This window comes from Alosa pseudoharengus, unplaced genomic scaffold, assembly GCF_046254945.1.
Source record: "Alosa pseudoharengus isolate Yale_2024_CS ecotype anadromous, Long Island Sound unplaced genomic scaffold, YU_APseudo_1.1 YU_APseudo_1.1_scf_15, whole genome shotgun sequence".
Classification (NCBI taxonomy): domain Eukaryota; kingdom Metazoa; phylum Chordata; class Actinopteri; order Clupeiformes; family Clupeidae; genus Alosa; species Alosa pseudoharengus.
Genome location: NW_027468620.1, coordinates 3,829,913 through 3,852,380, shown reverse-complemented (window position 1 = coordinate 3,852,380; position 22,468 = coordinate 3,829,913). Strand labels below are relative to the sequence as shown.

The following is a 22,468-nucleotide window of genomic DNA, read 5'->3' as shown; positions in this document are numbered from 1 at the left end:
TTCGGGCAAGAAAATACCGATTTTTTATTTGTTTGACAAGAACTACACAGAAGCCCTCAGATATTTCAAAAAGTGCTTATATGCTCCATATAACTGAGGACAAGTCTTCCAGATGACTGTCTAACCAGCAAATGTGCATTTGTATGAAGAGAGAAATGCATTTGACTTTTCCATTACTCTCAAGTGGTATTGTTTTTGGGAACCATTTGCAGTTTGTACAAAAAAAAAGTCAAGATTATTCTCAGAAATAAAAAAAAAATGCTTGAAAAAAGTATTTGGCACACAGTAAAGTTTACTATGAGGATGGTTTAAACTTTAACCATATTTAATTGTCAGCCCTCTAATAGACAATATTAAATATATTATGTGTTTATGTACATAAAACAGGTCTAAGGACATCAACCAGTGGGATGTGGGATTTGACCAACAAAAACATACAATGAGTTCTGGTCAATTATCGTGAAAAAAAATAACCAATACAATGTCCTGTAGGTGCAGCCGTTTCCTGAATGTTGACACAGACATCCCTTTTATACAACACAACAAAACAGAAACAAAGTGAAACTTAGTCAACAAAGCCAACTTAGACATTTGTTTATGATCATGACAAAATTGAAATGGTTGATTATACACTGAATTTGATTCTGGCTTTGAACAAACATTATTATGACCACACATAATTGGGTATTGTTCAATGCATTTTATAGAAATGCTACACCACATTATCAATATGGGCAAAACAGGGAAACCATAAACTAAAATATTGACTGAATATTCAGTACTAATAAGTAACTAATAAGAAGCTCCTTGTGTTTATCTGTGCCATTTAAGACACTTGCGCTTCATTTTCAACATTTAAGACACTTGCGCTTCATTTTGAACTATTTCATAGTTAAAACAAAGTTGAGTGCACTGACTGTTGATGTACCACGTTCAGGGGAAAAAAACGTATCACAATAAACACAACATAAAAATTTAGCAAGTGTGTACACAAAATAATTATATAAAAATACCATCAAATCTGTTCAAACAAGAAATGTTCAGCAATTACATTTTAATCAACCAACTTCTAACAAATGATCTCATACTCCTTCAGTGTTTGTAAAACACAATATTTGGCCATTCTTATAAACCATGTTATTAATACTATATATCCATGGTCGCCAAGCTTGTAAACTCATTTATAATCAAAGAATGAATGTCATCAAAGTAAATTTCAGAAGTAGAACAAACTCTCTGAAACAAAATGAACCCAATGACTGTGCCAGGTTATACTGAAGCAAGAGGCCAGGGCTCTAATGAAATCCACTAGTTTATAAGCTTTTGGTACTTTAAATTCTTTCCATTTCAACCAAAACTAGGTTGACTGCTCTGTGTTAAAAAACCTCTCCTAAAAGTCAACAATTTCCCAGTTTTAAGCCAGAAAGAATAAAAGGCCATAAGCAAGTATTGGTTGCTTGAAGTACTGAAGCAGTTGGCAGTTCTGCAGTCAGACCACGCAACCAAAGATATCCAGCAGCATCCAGTTAAGTGGAGAGTAAACTAACTAAGACCTTGATCATATCGCCCTTTGATCATCATATTCAGTAATGGCCCAACCTGGTGGAGAGAGGGAAAATACAAAAAACATGATAATGCAACAATACCACAATTAAAACTAGATTAAAGGTGCAGTAAGCGATCATACGGGATTTCAAGACCATAACATTTTTGTCACATTCAGCAATCATCTCCTCATGATCTGCTAGCTGCCCATTCCGTGAGTACACTGTCAAAAAAACAAAAAGAACAGCCACTCTTTGGTGTGTTTTGTTTGGTCCTTGGTTAAAATATAATGTACATTGTTTTGGACAAAAGCTAAGCTTTTGCTAATCATTTTAAATATAAACATAAACAAACGTGACTTACTGCATAACCGCTGACTGCATCTTTTAGACTAAGATCATCTTTCCCCCCCAAGACAGATGAACAAAAAAGATTACACTGTTTCACACATTGGAATGCTTGATATTAAAGGAATTATCCGGAGTAAAATGCACTTTAGATCGATTTCCGGATGATTGGGGGTACATACGTTGAGTTGACATCAAAATTATGTCATTCGGATGTGTTTTGAGAAAGTTCGATTGTACCGTTTTCAGTCACAACTCGTAGCCTGGAAGTGAGCGGGGCATTTCAATTGCGCCGCTACAAAACGCTATTTTTGTACCTCTTCTACAGTTCCAAACAACATAACACTTACGTGGTAGTGAGTAGAGGGTCCCTAAAGCCAAACCGAAGTATCCCGAGGTCTTTATGTGGTCGAATAGAGAGTCCAGAATGAATTTCATCAAGCCAGTACCTTTCCGGGAATGTTGCCATCTTTGCCGCCACCTTGAGGGGAAAGTCCGCAGGAGTCTTATTGCTGTGTAACACGCTCTGGAAATTCACAATTTCGTCGCCGTTTTAAAAAAAAAAAAACATAGTCCAGTCCATACAACTTCATTTCAATTTCGAAAAAAATACTGGACTATGTTTTTTTTTTTTTTTTTAAACGGCGACGAAATTGTGAATTTCCAGAGCGTGTTACAACACACTCAGCAATAAGACTCCTACGGACTTTCCCCTCAAGGTGGCGGCAAAGATGGCAACATTTCTGTAAAGGTACTGGCTTGATGAAATTCATTCTGGACTCTCTATTCGACCACATAAAGACCTCGGGATACTTCAGTTTGGCTTTAGGGACCCTCTACTCACTACCACGTAAGTGTTATGTTGTTTGGAACTGTAGAAGAGGTACAAAAATAGCGTTTTGTAGCGGTACAATTGAAATGCCCCGCTCACTTCCAGGCTACGAGTTGTGACTGAAAACGGTACAATCGAACTTTCTCAAAACACATCCGAATGACATAATTTTGATGTCAACTCAACGTATGTACCCCCAATCATCCGGAAATCGATCTAAAGTGCATTTTACTCCGGATAATTCCTTTAAGCACTGAGAATAGGCATGTGTTGTTTGGTAGCTGGATGTGGTTCTATAGCGGAGATTGCTTGTGACCATGTCACACCAAGAGAACTTGTATCAGAGGGCACTACCAATGGGGAAATGTACAATGGAACAGAGGCTTGGTGGGTAAGTCAGATGTGACAAATTAGAACTGATGTAAGATTGGTATGGATCTGAAGACTAAAGGCTCTGGTATGGTCGTGCGTCACATAAGTTTGATAAGCTGGCCCATCGCATTGCTCCATTTATCATTCACCAGAACACACACAGCACACCTGTTGGTATAGCTGAGAGACTAGCTTAGCCTACTTGCTTATTAGGCTACTTAGCCTATAGCTAAGTGACTCGGTGCTGCAAGGGCAGCAATACTGGTGCGATACAAAGTAAAGACATTTTTCTAAACACAGCATGGTAAGAAAGAGTTGTGCGTACAGATGTCCTCAATTAAATTTGTATTGAGTCTTCACACCTGCCTCATACCAAAAAGTATGAACCAAAAACCTGTAAATATGACGTGTCAATAAAAGTTTTGAAGTAACTATTTGTGTTCATGTATAATGTCTCACTGTGATAATGGGTGTCTTTAGAGCGAGAGGTAGCCTAGGTTATTCCTTCAATTATTATTATGATAATGCATCCGGTGTTGACAGGCGAGTTTCGAGATTTGAGTTCAGCATTGTTCAGGAGTAGGCTAGGTGATAATGATTGCACCTGGGAGAGGTAGGCTACATTCCCTTTATTATTATAATCACTATGATAACGCATTATATACGGAACAGGCGAGAATGCATCTCGATCAGCAAGTGTTACTGGGTTTCGCCTGAGCGTTGTAGATAGATACCTTTAATTGGCTCTGGGTTTCGCGATTTGATTTCAGCAAAAGCTCATTTTTAAAAGATGCATTTAATCCGAAGTCATGACAGCTCTCTATGCAGGGAGTAGGGCTGTCACTTTTTATTCGAACATGACGTGACGTGAAATATCCGTAGTCGAACTATAATTAAACTATTCGGTTTTTAGTGCTGTGTAGCGCATTTCTACAGTCTATGATTAGTTTTATTTTATTGTTTGCCATCTCATTCAGTGCTATATGATCCAGGGCTCATGACCAAATCAAGCCAATATAATAGCCAGTAGCCACAATGAGCCCATGCAGCCACCCTGTTTCGACAATCAAAGGTAACGCACAGAACGGCCAGAAGACAGATAATTACGTCCCCAACTCATCTAAAATGTGGTGTCTTGAAATACTTTGGGTTCTACACCATAGATGGTAAAGTGACCGTTAAATATAATGTTAAAGAATGTATCTGTGGATTGTGGCTTTACATCGGTCAAAGTTGACTCCATGTCGTGGTGTTTCACGTAACTCAAAGCCAGGCAAGCTGAGGACAGGCGCTCTGTTCCATCGTCGTTATGGTAACCAAACAAGTCTTCTTCTGTCTAGGTTTGTTTCTACGTTTAAGTGTTGTTCTTCTATGTGGTCCACCTACTGGAGGGGAGTGTTTACAGCAGTTCCGTTTCACACATGCGCAGTCTACGCGTCACTTTGACGCGCGGTCTTAAATTTCGGTCGACTCAAAGACGCGACGCATGCTGTAAAAATGACGCAATTCTCGTCACGCGCTCACCAGTGCCGCGTGCGCGGGACGCAGACGCAGGACCGTACCATAGGCTTAAGAGCCAAGCATTTTGGTAGCTGAGGATAGGTTGTAGTTGCTTGTTGTTTGTAATGACAGCTCAACCTGCACAAATTAAGTGAAGTGTTTAGAACACTTCATCTGCCTTCATCTGTGCACTAAAGTGAGGTTGTTCAGAAATATTGTAATTATATAAGTGGCCAATATGGCCAATTGCCTGGGACAGTCCTTCCTAATAAGTATCACTGCCACTGACTGAAACAGAAATAGCAAGGTTATGTTTTATTTGTCTATACCTCATGAGGGTCTCCCAAAGCTTCTCCCAGCATCTTCTCAATGTTCCTCATGATGGCCACTTTCTGGTGAGCCTTAAGAGGGTACTCTATCCTCCGTGGAGTAGGAGCGCCCTGTAAAAGATCCAAAGAGTTTACACACACCTTTAGACACTAGACACAAGTTTATTCATCATTTTACAAGATCAGGGGTCAGTGTTAGGAGTCCACGACCATGTCACCCTTGACAGGGACAACAAGGAAGCGATCATCCTCAGCTGCACACTGAATTACAGGCTCAGTCCCTGCCCTGTCATGCTTGATCATCCTTAAGCACACTATGTTGATATTTGATTTAGTTTATATAGTATATTTAGTATTTAGTATTTTAGTATCATGTTTATCTTCTACTGTACAGTGGAGTTTTTTTATAAGTATATTACTTTTTCTGCAGTAAGTGCATGTTGTGTGTGATGTCTGTATGCTACTGAGACCTTGAATTTCCCCTTGGGGATCAATAAAGTATCTATCTATCTATCTATCTATCTATCTATCTATCTCTACTGATATATTCTGCTGAGTAATTAGGTGTGATATACTGTACAATACTAAATTACATGCAGGAAATAATTCTATATCACTCAATTCACCGTTGTAATAATGTAAGAATTAGTACCTTGTACCAGAAGTTAACTGTAATTGTAACTCCTCCATTTAAAAGGGACTCAATGTGGTGCCACCTAAATAAGAAGAGGCATAAGGACAAATCAGGAAAATGTCAATCAATCAGCAATCAGTGACAAAAACATCCCTTGGTCTTACATCCCACCAGCATGGTATACACACCAAATGTTGACCTACAAGTGTTGATGCTTGAACAAAACACATGCTTAGGAGATGCTCCAAGATGGTCCCCAAGGATCATTCCAATTACCAACTGAGAAAATATACATGCCTACTTTGTAGATGTATAACATATTTCTAGCAAAAAATGTTACCTGTCTTCAATTCAACTAATATTCTGTATGTTTCAAGACTTGAGAAGATGTTGTCTAATGATTTATGTTGCATGGATACTCAGCCGCATTAACCCTCCCTTTAACCCTCCTTGTACATTAACCCATGTACATCAGCTACTGCAGATTTCAGACATTTGTGAGGCAATCTTTTAAAGTAACACAATTTAGGAATTCCCTTATTCATCAATTTTCAATGTCTAGGTTACCCATTAAAGTGTAACTCCGGAGTAAAAACAACCTAGGGTCTATTTACGGTAGCTAACAACTTCAAACTTTTGATTGAGAGCAAAATTATGTTAATTGGTGCCGTTTGGAGCTAGACGCATTATCACTGAATGAGCTTACAATGATGCTAACCGGGCAAGGTGCCACGTCGCTATTTTAGACCACTAACAATGCTCAAAATATAATTACACTTCAGTGGTAGTGTGGTGAGGGTTTCTACAGACAAACCGAATTGGTCTAAACCCAACGAGAAGAGTCAGGTTCAAGTTCAAGTTTACTGTCTTATGAATTAAGAATACAATGAAATATATATGCTCTGGCTCACATAAAGACATCAGACATGTTGAAACAAAATAAACAACATTCAGAAACGCAAAACAGTTCAATAAATACAGTACAAACTGTACAAACTACAGTTAAGTACCATGCAATGGTGGGTCACGCTCCTACCCGCAACAACAACTTCACTACATAGTGCAATACCAGGCTTTCTGGGTGTGCATCACAATGTCAGGGACTCCATTCTCTATACTGTAAGTCAGTGAAGCATGATGATGAGTTTGAAGCCTTTATTTTAGAGGGACATTTTTCAACCTGGGGCCATATTGTTATATATCTTTCAGTATTGACCCAGCTAGTCTGCCATTGCCAGCTACACATTCATAATAGATCATCAAAGTAAACTTTTTTGTCACTGCAAAGCTCAACATGTCAGTCAAGTGTCAGCCAACATGGACAGACTTATACTGATATACACGTGTGCCTGTTTACCCCAGTAAAGATAATAAATAAATAAATAAAGTAAATTGTAGGGGCGTTTGGTGTTAGCAGATGCCCCCATATGAATGCTTTGAGGCACTTAACCAGTTACTTAACTACAATACCTGAACGGGATGTTGTCTTTTTGGTCAATAGGGATAATGAACAATAGGGATCAAGAAATATGCCAGAATGCCCCTGTAAGTAAATAACTATGTCATGAAGCTTTAATTAAAAAAAGAAAATCTTACCAGTACATTGGGATGTACAACACATCCCCAGGGCCCACAACAGCTTCATATCCAATTACATTTTTGAAATTTGGGAATTTTTCATAGTCAGGGTTTTCAAAGTCAACCTACAATGGAAAGAACATTCCATTAAATGAGATGGTATTCCAGTTAGCAGTGCATGCTGTAATTGTATATCCATGTATGATTATGTTCTTGTATTTGCTTTTTAAAATACACAATGAGACATTGCCATATTGATGCATCCGCTATACTGGTGACCTAAAGATCAGTAACTCCCAATGAGATTGACAGATAGCTATGCTATTCAAGGTCAGGTTTCCGAATAATGTTGTCTCTTAGCGTGTTACAGAGAAGGTATACTTAACCTTATTACTTTTATAGGCATGTTCCTATCATTTAAGATAATATATAACTTAGTTATGTATACCTTAATTATACCTTATTTACTTAATTATTCCAGCTAAGTCGCTGGGTAAAACAGAGTGTTTTTGTTTTTTTACATACACGCAATACTCAGTGACCTTGAGAAACAGAGATCTATGTGTAAAATCACTGGAATGGACCTTATGCTGGACCTTATGGCTCGTTAGCCAGCTCATTTGTTTCCGGTGGAGCCAGGTGTGTTTTAGCCACCACTATTGTTAATGTAATTAGTGTCTACACGGACCCGGTTGGGTGTTGCACCTAGTGAATCAGCATGAAGAAGCCCTTACAACACAGCTGACGCTCCACCAGAAATAAATGAGCTGGCTTAAGAGCTGTCCGTGCATAAGGCCCATTCTCCTTTAAGAGGCTGAATCCATGTTTCTGGCATTAATTATTGCCATTCACATAGGATTGAGCATGTGTGACATTTGTTTGATGGGCATGATAGTGCGGTCAATAGTAAACATCAACAAGAAATATGCAAGTCAAGTTATGCAAGTATGCAAGTTATTAGGTTCCCATATGTAAGAATATGTATGCAACATGTCGCTCATACATTCATATTTGAAGGGGGTTAAAAAAAAATACCAATATTAGTAATAGATTAAATAACATTTAACAGAATGATAGAGTCTTTAGGGCTTTAACTTTTTGAAGATCCCAAAACTATCAGAAAGCGTCAAAAGATGTGGCCAAGATATTGAAAGAACACATAGGCTAACAAAACACCAAAAAAGCAGTGACTAGCTTTATACTTAAAAGGGATTTACATGAACTGAAAAGAACATTAGACTGCCACTTTCAGCTTTAGCAACATAGCCATCTCAAGTCATTAGTATGGCATTCCACTGTTACATGACTTACCTGGCTCTGTCGGTCACAGGGATGATGAACAGGAAAGGGATAAAGACTTTCAAACTGGTCAGGCGGAAACAGGATACACCTCTTATGACCTCTAATTTGTGCAAAAAAGTTCTGTTGTTCATCATAATGTGCTGGCGTCACATTGCCTATAGAGGAAACAAACAGTGATAAATAGTTATTAATGTTAGTCAGTATGCAAACTTTAACAATCAATTCTCAATGGTGCTGACCAAGACTGCAATGTTGTTCTTTTTACTAATACTTATCATGGTTCAATCCTTGGTTTCCTACATTTCAATAGATAGCTAACAGTTCTTGGAATCTACCCAAGCAGTTAAACTGACCTTACTCTGGGCATGCCAAATTGTCTAACAGCCATTCAGTCACGTACACACAAGTCATATACTCCCACAGACAAAAGACACCTGTGCCGTATTGCCTTCCACTTGACAATAAATTATTTGCAGTTCACATCTACATTCAGTCACATCAGAGGGGAAAGCTGCAGTGTGTCTTTATAACATCAATCATTTTCAGGATAGGACAGTTACTCTTACATCTAAAATTCAACTCAAATACATAACCATAGCGCACACAATATTAGCCGCTGATAACTATGACTAGCAATGTGGATGCAAAACAGGAGCCAATACTGGCAAAAACAATAAACAAAAGGTCTAGTTTTATCCCAAGGTGATCAAAGTTTCAGATGCTGGCAGTGTGCAGTAGGGTTGGGCGATATAGCTAGAAAAAGCCAATCTCCATATCCTGAAGAAAAATGGTGATATATACACGATATGCTAAAATCTTATTAAATTATGTCCATATAGTTATACAAAGTTATCACATCATACTGCCATATGTCTTAATACTACAAAAGAAATCACACTCAAAGCTCAGCAAAAAATGCACTGGGCGCTATTTTCTGTATGGAAAAACATTTTCACACAACTATATTGTCAATATTGCAATATGAAAAATGCTTATGATATAGAAGAGTGATCAGGATGCAATACATTTCGACACAGCCCTTGTGTGCAGTGTGTAGCTTAACCTTCTGACAGTTGGTGGCAATTTAGGCTACAAATATAAAACCTGTTGATAATGCCAAGAAATATACCTTCCATGCCTATGAGCAAAAGGTTTGAAGTTAACTGTCCCCAATTCCGCTTGGCCTGCTGCTTATTGATCCAGTTCCAATTGAAACCCAAGAAATCTACAACAATATTTCTTCCAACAGTGTCATTTAAGGTCTGCTGCAAGTACACCCTACAGACAAAATGACAAAACATGGTCAATTTATAGAAATGTATATTCTGCACCTTCAAAAAGGAATACAGCATTGTCAATTTTTTACAGAACTTGGCATAAAATGATGATAAAACAATGACACTTTTACATTCCATAAAGCATCACAGAAATGCAAATGCAAAATCTAACTGTATTCTATATCTTAGGCTACAGATATAAGACTTACTTTATTGTCTCTACTGCCCAATTATGTTATTGCTACTGTTATGTTATATAACCTAAACAAATAGGCTACATCATGCTCTGAGAGAGACAATACAGTACAAAATACATTTGAAGATCATGATATAAAAAGAAAAGATTAACTTCTCATACCTTTCCTCTCCTTCATGTTGTTGAGTTTGTTGCATTTTGTCAACAAATTCAGAAAATTTCATGTCAACTCGTTGGGACTTTGGTACAAAATTCTCAAAATTAGCCATTTTCTTTTCATCATAATATAGGAATTTATAGTTTTCAGCGATATAGACTGAGAAATCTCCATTCCCAATGTTGTCCTGCAGAAAGTTTACATCCCACTTCAGCGCAGGGAATACCAAGTTGGTATCAGTAAGGACAACAGGCTCCTAAAACAGTGGAACAGGAGGTTAAGCTTTATTAGAAACAGACAAAAACGACCAGGGTTATTTCTACTTATTCTATTAATCCTGGTGATATGTGCCAAATTTCAAGTGGTGAAATGTTCACTTCTTCATAAAAGTATGAAACTTGTGCCCTGAATATTTTCAGAGATGGAGCCATCGCAGAAATGCCTCGTGGTTTATGGCGAACATTTTACTTTCTGCCATGACCAAAATTATGTATTTTGCATCATATCTCTTTGACCACAAAAGATAACACAGAAAATGTAAATTGTGATATAAACCCCTATGTTTTGATGGTCAATGAGCCCTGTGGTTGCCGTGGCAACCATGTTAATATTTCTGAAAATATTCAAGGCCCCAAACTGTACACGTGTACCAAGCTTCATTCTTTTCTGACAAAGTAAATATTTTTCACCATATCACCAAGTCTTTGTTCGACTGGCATATCCAGGAACTTTGAATTGTAACACCTTCCCTTCCCCTTTTATGGAATATACAATTGTATATAAACCAACTGTGTTGCACTAACGTAAGGTGAGCAAAGGGGAGGTGTTGCAAATATTAAGTCTCTGAGCAAAAATGAATAAACATAGATAAGTTTAGGGCAAGTGTTAACTGCGTACATGGGATTTAGACTACCATAACATTGCTATTTCTTGCTCTTTCCAGTTTAATGACAAAAGTATCAAAAGCAAAGTCATTATTGAACTGTTATCAATGGTTTTAACCTTTTAGCTAGGTTAGCTAGGTCATGGCAAGCTGGGTTTGGCAAACTTGATAATGTAAAACAATGCATTTTGCGATTTCACATGATGGGTTTGGCAAGTTGAGATGTGCTAACAAATATGTTTGCCGATCATCAAAAGGTATCAAAAGTGAAGTCATGGTTGAACTGTTATCAGTGGCATTGCTGGGAGTTTTCTCTGTATGACATAGGCCTATTGTTGGTCGAAGGTATTGTATTATGGCGATGAAGCATTGACAGTTTGCAGGGTGCAATCTAATTGCTCTTAACCTTCTATTGCATGAATTATCACCTATACTTTAAAAAATGTTTTAAAGTATTTTTCTTACTTAAAATGGTTTAAATAAAGGATTTTTTTTAAAAGGAGGGTAGTTGGTAAATTGTTGCCATATGGCAACAATGCGCAATTGTGGAAGATGCTGTAAAATCCAATTTTTCTTTAAAAACATATTTTTATTTAATTACAAATCTTTTAGAAATTAACTAAATTAAGCTTGCATTAGTTATGCTCCGATACATCTAGTTATAAACCTAACATAATACAAACAATTCAACTGTATTTTGGGCAATAAAGTGATAATATCATAGTAATATTGTCATAGTGTAGTCCGCCTTGGAAAATAAATAGCCTTCCTGTAGGGACATAAAGTAATTGTTTTGATGAAAACCAACGTTTATATTAAATAATGTCATTGTTTAGATGACTATTTCATTTAGATGACTTTCATATCCCAGATTCATAGGGTTCTATTGCAGTCTGAGGACATATTCACCTGCACTGAGACCACAGTCACAGAGCCCTCCCATTCAGAAAGCATGCAAATCCATGCCATACACAGAGAGACATATCCTCCTGACAGACTTTTTCTGCCCTGTAAAGCCATGCCTCATCCATATCTGGGGTCCCACACACAAGGGTCATAGGGGTCTCCGATGTGGTTCATACTACAGGCATACACTGGGCATACATTGGATGGCTCCACAGCAAGTCAGCCCACTTCTTACACCATTTATAGTGAGAGGAGAGAAAGATCACCCCTTTTGCCCTTGAACTTTGGGCCTCTGAGGTGCTAAAGCTGTAGCCAAAGAGACAGGACGGGTGACTGCAGCCTCTATCCGCTACACATATCAATGTTTTTCTCCTCATTGCTGGATTATTGCTAATCCTGACACTTTTTTGGTGGAACAGCCAACAATGTGCTTTTATCTTTCCCAAAATCCGAAACAAAAATGGTGAATACACCATTAGTCTAGTTGACTGTGTAGTGAACAATAGCACAAAATACATCTTTACCGCTCCAGTCACTATACTATCTAAACCTCATTCCACAGATAATTTACAAATTGGTAAACATTTACAATACAGTGTTTCCCATACATTGACTTATTTGTGGCGGCCCACCACAATATCAACACTGACCACCACACAATGATTTTCCATGTTGTACTATTTAAATTGGATGGAATTCATTCATTGTAGAGCTATGTGCACCTTTGCACAGCCTCTCCTTGTCTCTCTGTCTCTCAACAAACCTACCTGCATGTTTAAAGAAAACATTAACAATCCTGCGATTGTTGGCTTAAAAGTCGACTGGCTAAATTGTGCTTAAATCTGCATCATAACCACGCTGTGTTAATTTGTTAAAAACTGTTGCATTCTGCAAACCTACCACCACAAAATATTGTCAAAAGATGTATATATTCCCAGAGTATCCTAGTGCAATGCGATCCTATTGTAATCCTATGATACCATTCATTCGAATGGACATAAAAAGGTTCACATTTGCAGTTGCCATATGGCAATTATATTTAGCCAATTTACAAAAATCTCATTATATATAAACTTGTTTTAATGATAAATTGTTCATGTTTACATAGTCTAGATAGTGTTTTTTTTTTTTTCAAAGAAACTATGCCTAAATTCTGAATTTTGACCACCCACAGGTAGCGGACAGGTGGAGGTGGTCACAGAGGTACCTCTCTGTAGAAAAAGGAAGTACTAACAATATATCCTCATCATGTGACCAAACAATTATTTTTGTATACACAAAACTAAAATCCCCCATTTCACATATGAATAGTGAAATATACCTGTATATATGTGTGTGTTACTGCCAATTAGAAACACAGATCAATCAAACACCATGCAATAGAGGGTTAACTACTTATACTTTATGCTTGCATTATGCAAAAGTCCAGCATGCATCACGTTCAACTAGATCTGCACAGCACTGCCTGAAGTCGAATGAGCCTACTTGCTCTGGCCTACTGTCAAACGTCGCCAGAAAAGTAACCAGTGAGTGCTACGTGACTAAAGGAACGTACACTCCACCAACACGTGGGCGATCTAGCGGCAAGATGCCTTGCATTTCTCTACGCCACCACTTCTGAGATGCGCTACAAACGAGCATGGCTCATACAAACACTACTCCAATCAGCTTTACGAGAACATTGCCAGAGAATCTGACATTGCCCAGATATATGTCGGTGTGACACATTATTACGCAGGTGAACACTTGTTGTTTGCTATGCTGACACGAAAAACATCGTTCGGTACAGGTTCGGTCCTAGATGGTTCTGTGTTTCTGAGCATCAGTACATGGTGCCTACTGCACTGTGCCAAAAGTACAGCTAAGGGTATGCCCGTTCAAAACGTAACCACCGTTGCTCTTTACTGAGGCAAACAGCCCGTACTTCCTGCAATCGAATGCCGAAACGCTTGCCAGCTAGAGTCTTGCATGTGCATGTGGTTGGTAATCCAATACTAAACTAAATAGCGTATGATGCGATGACACAGCACCAAGGGTAGCTGCTACCAACACAACTGGTAGCCTAATGAATGATGTGTCACCGTACCCACATGCATTTGTTTTCATGAAGGTTAATTTGGATAAATACCATACATTTACCGAACCGGCTATTCTATGAAACATGCAGAGAAGCATACTTAGTTGGCAGGACCATTATGCATCATGGTAACTGACCTTAACATTAGCTTGCAGGCAATGTAACGTTAAAGTGATGGATGTTCAGTAAAATATCCCGTTAATTAACGCTACTCTTGTAACGTATTCTTGCAAACTGACAGTATTCACGTTACTCAAATAACGTAGCAGCTAATGACAAAAAGTAAATAACAATCCCAAGTTAGGTTAACTTTGTTAACGTTGGCCTCGTCAACGGTTAACGTTAGTGTTCAAATAACAGAAATGTCTGACCGTCTATCAAAGTATGCAATCGAAACATTATGGATACCGGTATCCCAAAAATATATTCCACAGACCCTTCGCTCTTAAGTCAAGTAAAGATGTGTAGAACTATAGCAGTGAAGGTGTTTGCTATTTATCTAACTAGCTTTGCTATTTTATCTACCTAGTTATAGCCTTATGTCAAGCATTGAAATTCTTCCGGATCTGACCATATAACGTTATTGTTATTAACGTTACCAAGTAACACAACTTTAGCTAATCTATGCATGGACATCACATTTATTACAGTCCTTATACTTTTCTTAATATAAAACGTTGTTTATCACGAGTCAAGTCATCATCAACTGTGGTTCTCGCTAATGTCAGATGGCTAACGTTAGCTAAATTAGCGGACAAGCCATAAGTAACGCCAGTAATACTAGCCGGTGAATTAGCATGCTAACAGCAGTCATACATCAAACCTTAGTATCAGTAGCAAATCTCCATTGATCGTAGTACCTCATTATCTATTAGGATCTCGGCGCGTGGGTCTGTATGAGATAATCGGGGGATAGGTCTCGTTTGAAAAGGGTACTTTCGCAATTGACTGTCTGTCCAGGTCGAATTGTGGACCTCAGAAAACGTTGTGCCCCCGTCGGTCGCCGTCGGATCAGCTTCAACTATAGTTGCTGCTGCCATGTCTGCACACACAGTAAGAAGCTAAATTCAGAACAGGGTGAGGACCTGTTTTCCTGTTCTCGTTTTCTCCAACTGTCCTGATAGCGAGTTGCGGGCGACTTGCCTGCCAGTTATAGGCTGTCTCGCCAACTGGGGCTTAGGAGAACAGTGCTCGCACTGCACTTGACTGTCCAGTGTAAACACAGCAATGACAAGTCTGCTACAGCACCCAAACAACTGGAGCTGAGCTCAGCCCCTAAAAGAGCAGCCATCATCTCGAGACCTTTAACTTGAACAGCGACATCTTGCGTGTGGTTGGGTGTACAGCATACTTGGATAGGCACACACAGGCTACTCTCCTATGCATGAGTGAGTCATTCCACGTAATTGAATAACTTATCTACGCACTATCACTCTAGCTTGATTGGAGAAAAATGACTTGTTGCAACCATCCTCTGGTGCAACTGTCCCCGGTCTCCCCTAGGCTATATATTAGGTCTCATAAAATTCTGAAAAAAAATTGGTTGCCAGGTGTACACTGTAAAAAATAAAATCTAACCAAGTGTTATTAATCTTTAAGATCAAACAATCTATTTGGGATTGTTTTTAGTAGCCTATGAGGAGACTTACCTAGCACTCTCTCGAAAGAACATTTTGACTTAATTTAGGAAGACTTTGACTTATTTTAAGGAGTCTTATCAAGACAAATTTACTTAACACACTGGCAGACAAATTTGCTTGTTTTCAGGATGAAATGTCTTAAAGGAAGTCAAACTCTTGTTAAATTAAGTCAAATGATTGTACGTGAAAGCACTAGGTATGTCTCTTTATACTGAAAACAATATTAACTAGATTTTATCTTGATATTTTATCTTGATATCTTGATATTGTAGGGGCTCTACGTTGTACATAATTCACAGCCAGCCATTATGTGTTCACGGCTTTTTGACTCCTTTACACTGGTGACCCGACGATTCTTTGGACGGTAATCCTGAGAGTTTTCAATATGACTCCTGCGACCTGGCTAAAGAGGCAGACACGTTTTTTTCTGTCATGCAGCACTGCAGGGCAGCGGTGCACCACTGCACTGCTGAATCATCGCCACCAGAGGGAGCTCTCATCGCTGCAGCGCAGCAGGGGAAGCAAGGCCTGTGTTTCTACCATGCTCGTTTCGGACCTAAGGCTACGAAGTGCCGCCCAACCTGCCGTTTCAAGGCATCGGGAAACGGGAGGGCCGGCGCTCATTTACAGCAATGAGCGTCGGCCATACAGGCGGTTTGCTGTTCGTCACCGATGCTGTTTCCGGACGTCGTTTCCTCTGTGACAAAGGTGCGCAGGTAAGCGTTTTGCCTGCTACAGGTCCCATCTTGGAGGCCGCGAACGGTAGCTCCATCCAGACCTTTGGTGAGCGCAGTGCCATGGTGTGTTTCGGTGGACAGCAGTTTAACTGGAACTTTGTGGTGGCGAGAGTGCAGCAGTTCCAGTTCGTCCCGTCTGTACAGCACCTTTGCAGCGAATGAGTTTTCACGCCTCTTGGCAGAATTCCCTGCCCTCACCCAACCTATTTTCTCATCCGGCGTGGTCAGACATGGTGTGGAGCATCACATCACAATGGTGGGTCCTCTGGTTTATGCACGCGCTAGGCGTTTGGATCCTGCACAGCTTGCCAAGGCAGAGTTCGAGACGCTGGAGCACCTCCATCGCACAGGGTTCTAACAGCCCTTGGGCTTCACCACTGCACAGGGTTCTAACAGCCCTTGGGCTTCACCACTGCACATGGTTCTAACAGCCCTTGGGCTTCACCACTGCACATGGTTCTAACAGCCCTTGGGCTTCACCACTGCACATGGTTCAGAAGCCTGGCGGTGGCTGGCGTCCATGCGGTGACTACCGTCGCTTGAATGAGGCCACTACACCCAACCGCTACCCTGTTCCCCATATTCAGGACTTTTTTGCACGCTTGGCTGGTAAGGTCATTTTTTCAAAGGTGGACCTCATCCGCAGTTATCCCCAGGTGCCGCTGCATCCGCATGATGTTCCCAAGACTGCTGTCATCACTCCCTTTGGTTTGTTTGAATTCCTCCGCATGCCATTTGGGTTAAAGAACGCCGCCCAGACATTCCAGCGACTCATGGCTGCGTGACTTGATGTTCGTTTTTGTGTACTTGGATGAAATCCTTGTGGCTAGTACTTCCAAGGTTGGGTTTTGGGTTCTGTTTCAGCATCTGGACGATCACGGACTGATCATCAACACAGCGAAGTGCCATTTCGGTCTGCCATTGATTTCCTTGCCCACCATGCCACGACCGAGGGGACGGCTCCGCTAGCTGCTAAGGAGGAGGCCATTAGCCAGTTCCTGCGACCAGCCACGGTCAGGGCCCTACAGGAATTACTAGGCATGGTGACTTTCTATCACCGCTTCGTTCCACGTGCAGCTCACCTCATGCGTCCCCTCTACGAGGCTCTTAAGGGTAGGGCTGCTAAACACACCATTGACTGGACAGGGGAAAGGACTCAGGCGTTCATGGACACCAAAACGGCCTTGGCCAATGCCACCATGCTAGCCCACCCATCCTCCTGACTATGCGGTAGGGGCCGTCCATGAGCAGCTGGTTGATGGTGCTTGGCAGCCGCTGGCCTTTTTCAGCCGTTGCACCCAACGGAGAGGAAGTACAGCACGTTTGACAGCGAGCTGCTAGGTCTTTTCCTGGCCCTACGACACTTCCGTTTCCTCCTGGAAGGCCGATCATTTACTGCCTTCCACTGGACCACAAGCCTTTGCCATGGCCAAGGTTTCGGAGCCATGGTCTGCCCGAAAGCAGCGTCAGCTTTCTTTTATTTCCGAGTTCACAACGGATATTCACAACAGATATATGAGGCAGAAAAGGACAATCATGTGGCAGACTGTCTTTCTATTGTTTGCGGGGGCGGTACATCTTGGAGTGGATTATGCACGTATGGCGGTGGACCAGGTCCATGACGCTGACGTCCAGGCGTACAGGACTGCCATTAGTGGACTGCGTTTGGCGGATGCTCCTTTCAGCAGCGCGGTTGTCACTCTGCTTTGTGATGTTTCCACAGGTCAGGTCCCTAGCAGGTGGCACAAGCAGGTATTTGATGCTGTTCATGGCCTTTCTCACCCCGGCAGGAAAGCGTCACAGACAGCAAAATTTGTTTGGCATGGCCTTAAAAAGGATGTCCGTGATGGGCCGCCGCCTGCCTTGAATGTCAGCGGGCCAAGGTGCACCGTCACTCCAAAGCCCCTCTGGAACCTTTTTTACGTCCCTGAGAAACGTTTGACCAAATGCATGTGGACCTAGTGGGACCTTTGCCACCCTCCCACGGTTTCACTTACCTGCTCACTGTGGTTGACCGCACCACTCGTTGGCCTGAGGCCATTCCACTTCAGTCCATCTCCACTGCAAATGTCGCACAGGCATTCCTGGGCACGTGGGTCGCTCGTTTTAGTGTCCCTTCTGACATCACATCGGACCGCGGCTCGCAGTTCACATCAGAATTATGGATGGCCGCCGCCAACAGCCTTGGAGCGCAAGTGCACCGCACCACAGCTTATCACCCGCAAGCCAATGGACTGTGTGAGCGTTTTCACCGCTCACTGAAAGCTGCGTTGCGAGCGAGCCTCCGTGACGTCAGCTGGGTGGATCGTTTGCCTTGGGTGATGTTAGGTCTGCGTGCTGCTCCCAAAGAGGATCTCTCTTCATCTGCGGCCGAGTTGTTCTATGGGCAGCCTCTGCAGGTGCCTGGTGATTTCTTGCCTGATGTTACCCACCCATGGTCTGCTGGTGAGCAGCGGCAGGCGCACCTCCGTGGTGCCCAGGTTTTTGCGACAGTGCCCACCTCTCAGCACGGCATGCCACGTTCACAGCTTTTGCCAGGATTGCAGGATGCGGCATATGTGTTTATTCGTCATGATGCTCACCGCAGCCCCTTGCGTCCACCCTATGATGGTCTGTTCCGGGTGCTGGAAACGGGGGACACATTTTTTGACCTCGACATCGGGGGCAAACGAGACCGGGTGTCAGTGGACCGCCTTAAACCCGCTCACTTGGACTTGGACTCTCCGGTGGTGGTTGCCCAGCCCCCACGGCGTAGCCGTCCTCCATCTACCACGCTTCCACAGTCAACAAACCCTGAACTTCCTGTTCCTGCGGCCCCAGTGCCTGATGGCCAGAGCAAGTTTGGCCGAGCACTGCGCCCACCTCACCGGATGAACTTGTCTGTCTTTGTGAATTCTGTAGGGGCATGTGTAGGGCCACCACATTGTACATAATTCAAAGCCAGCCATTACGTGTTCACTTGAATGGTATTGTTGCAGTCACAGCCTGTGCTTTTATCTCTTGAGTTGTTGTGTACTGTTTACTGTGTCGTGTCCTGATGACGTTCACTGGTGCGACTTATGTGTACCTTTAAACTGACATGCGAGCTAAGCTTTTAAACCTATTCGCTATGTCCGTGTCTCCCCATAGTGTCGACTCCTTTACTATATAAGATTGATAACACTTAGAATAGTTTAGATTGTATTAGATAAACAGTTTTTGTATAGGCGTAGTCAGGAGATTTTTTTTTTAGATTTCAAATATTCTCCAAGATACAGACTTAGCTAAGGAGTGGTTGGTTGACACATTTAAAAAAAAAAAACAGCCACTTCAACCAGTAACATTTCGATCAACATGTGGAAAGTAGGCCTATAATGCATCTCTCTTTTGGATCAAAGTGGTAGGCTACAGTCTCCTACTGACAGTTGTGCACAAAGAACCTAGATAGCAAGCACACGTTGGTATTGGTTGGCAGTGTCAGAGGTGGAATTTCAACGTTGAAACAATGTTACACCAACGTCAGCCCCTCAAGCAATTGTATATCGTATGTTGGTTTATAGTCATGTTCTGCAACAAGGCCAACGTGTCACTTAGACATCAACAAAAATACAATTATTACACTACATATGCAACAAAATATTAAAGCAATGTCTGAATGAATAGTTGGTCAATGTGGGATACTTTGTGTTGCCTCTTATAACAAGCGGATTTACTACGTCGACACTGTCACGCCAACATTAGTCCACCGACTGCGGTGATTGTCAATAACGCAACAATGCATTACACCTGCATTTGTTTGTAAGACTAGGATAGGCTATTTTTTATTTTTTATAATTGTATTCTTGATGAAACACCTTCACGCCAACGTCAGTCCACCGACTGGCTGCATGATTATTGTGGTGTTTCTGCAATTATGGACACTTTTATGTCCCTGTACTGAAGTTTTGGATTTCTTTTCAAATTTGTCATATGATGCTTGATAAATATATGCACTGTGTTATTATACATATTGTCATAAAATATTATGTAAAGAAAATGTTATTTAATAAGATTTTTAAAGCATTTTGTACATGAGGTCTCATAATTGAAAGACCTAAAACAATCTAATTCAATTGCAAAATGACATTATTTCAAATGAAAGTGTTTCACAGACATATTACTCAAGATCATATTCAAATATTGTTTTCATTACTCATCATTTATATTATTTTTTTAATCAAAATACTGGGCCCTTACCGCAATTATGAACTAAATCCCATATCAAATGTATGCAACAGAAATTAGCAAGTGAGCATATGGTGAAGATGTGCTTACCAACCATACTCAATGTCAGAAACAGCCAGTTAAAGATCATGTCTTCTATTGAAGTATTAATATGGGTCCTTACCGTAATACTTAGTTACTGTGTATTTTAAAATACTTTTTAAAAATAAGTTCATATTACTGTTGGATTCATGTGTATGATGTGATGATACTGAAAGCTAACATAACAAACCTTGTTAGGTGCCATTTATCTGCAGTATTAGCAAAGATTTCATTTCCGCAACACATCTTTACCGCAGCAGCCTTATAAAATTATAAAATTCGTATGTACGCATTGTTGCGGTAAGACATGTTGTGGTAATGCCATTTGGTAGAAACTAATGTTGAAACCCATTGAAGATAAACATTGAAAATGTTCCGCATAAAAATCTTAACAAGTAGCCTATGCAATTCTGTGTGTACATGTTTTACAGATTCTGATTCTGATAAAATATTATTTTATAGGGGTTGATTTTCACATATTTAAGGGCATCAAAAGTGATCCTAGTTGCAGAAACACATGCACACAATCGCAATATGTGTCGTGTGGGCCCTGTGTGTCTCCCAAATGTTGCATAGAATGTGTTTACATATCTGTTTACCTGTGTGTTTGCTGACCATCGGGGACTATACAGAGGGGGGACAGACACGTGTGATAATTATGAATGTTTTATTGGGGCAATACAGACTGCAAACAAGAACACTGGACATATTGTGTTGTAGAGGGAGGGGGGGTGTACTGTAATGGCCAGTCTTTGGTCTGTGTCTGCCGCTGTTTTGTTTATGTGATCGGTGGCCAGTATGGACGATTGCCGCCCACGGGGTGGATGACATACAGGTGTAGGCACTCGGAAGATTGGACGGCGGCAATGCAGATTGGTGGAGCTCGTAATGGACTGGGAAATAAAAGGGCTCACCAGTATGTGATTCAGCAGTCTGGGGGGAGAGGGAGCGACAAGCGAGGCACGGATGACTGATCCAGCCATTAAGACGGTGCCGCTGTTCCTGCACGACCCTGCAATCCATGTCACCGATGAAGCTTGCCGGCCGCGTCTAGCAGAGGGAAGAGGCTACGAGAGAGGACTGGAGATCGTATGATCGTTAAGACTATTCTGCGCTCTCAAACCGATCTAAAGGAACGGTGATCCCATGTAAATGCCCGTGTGAATGAAGTTATTGTGATTGTTTGCCACAAAGCGCTCATCGTGGTTGTTTACTCCTTAACAGTGTCAGCAGCAGCAAGTCGAGTGGCGCAGTGCTTCCGGGTTCTCAGGACGGTGACAGTCATCACGCCAGGAAAGCGGCGGCGTGCCCACGCCAACCCCATCCCCTGTGAAGGCAAAATAAAAGTCCTCTGGCTGTGCTTCAAGCTAAAGGTCCTGTGCTGGTGGCTTGCTAGTGGATAAAGGACTAATTTTTCCCCGGCCTATTTAGTGCACAGTGGCTGGGTGAGATTTTGTGGGTTTTTTTTTGTCTTTTTGTTTCGGTCAGCAGGGGCCCTGACCAAACGGACATTTTTACTTGTTGTTTGTGTGTTATGTCTCTGCCTGCATGAATGGGTTCTGGCTCGGGGGGGGGGGGGTGGGAGGCGAAGTTGCTGGTAATGGTCTGGGGATCCGTAGTGTGCACGTGTGCAAATGGTTGTGTGCCGTGAACAAGATATGCTGTGGTACTCTGCTTGATCTCTTGTCGTGACTAGGGTTCTGAAACCTATGGTAGCTTATGGTGTGGTTCTACTCACTTGTTTCCAAGATCCTAGCTGTGCTGTGTGACCAATGCTGACCTATTAACCCTTGCTCAAAACCTGTGTGGGTGGAATGCTTTTGACCTGTATGTAATAAAGATTTGTACATTTTCTTAAACATCTGTCTGTGT

At 41.2% G+C, this 22,468-nt stretch overlaps 1 protein-coding gene across 3 annotated transcripts; it reads right to left on the bottom strand.

Annotated features, from left to right (window-relative positions):
* hif1an (hypoxia inducible factor 1 subunit alpha inhibitor) lies at positions 1–22,138 on the bottom strand. 3 transcript variants are annotated; one of them, XM_076285282.1, is made up of 8 exons: positions 21,511–22,138; positions 10,075–10,325; positions 9,569–9,717; positions 8,449–8,594; positions 7,156–7,262; positions 5,578–5,641; positions 4,926–5,036; positions 1–1,599 (listed from the first exon to the last, which is right to left on the bottom strand). In XM_076285282.1, exons 1-8 carry the CDS (start codon positions 21,577–21,579, stop codon positions 1,543–1,545), a joined length of 954 nt encoding a protein of 317 aa, XP_076141397.1. In that variant the 5' UTR covers positions 21,580–22,138; the 3' UTR covers positions 1–1,542. The 3 variants fall into 3 exon arrangements, with proteins under 3 accessions (XP_076141397.1, XP_076141396.1, XP_076141398.1); XM_076285281.1 differs by lacking the exon at positions 21,511–22,138 and adding an exon at positions 14,796–15,213; XM_076285283.1 differs by lacking the exon at positions 21,511–22,138 and adding an exon at positions 14,759–14,824.
* Between the last annotated feature and the right edge of the window lie 330 nt (positions 22,139–22,468).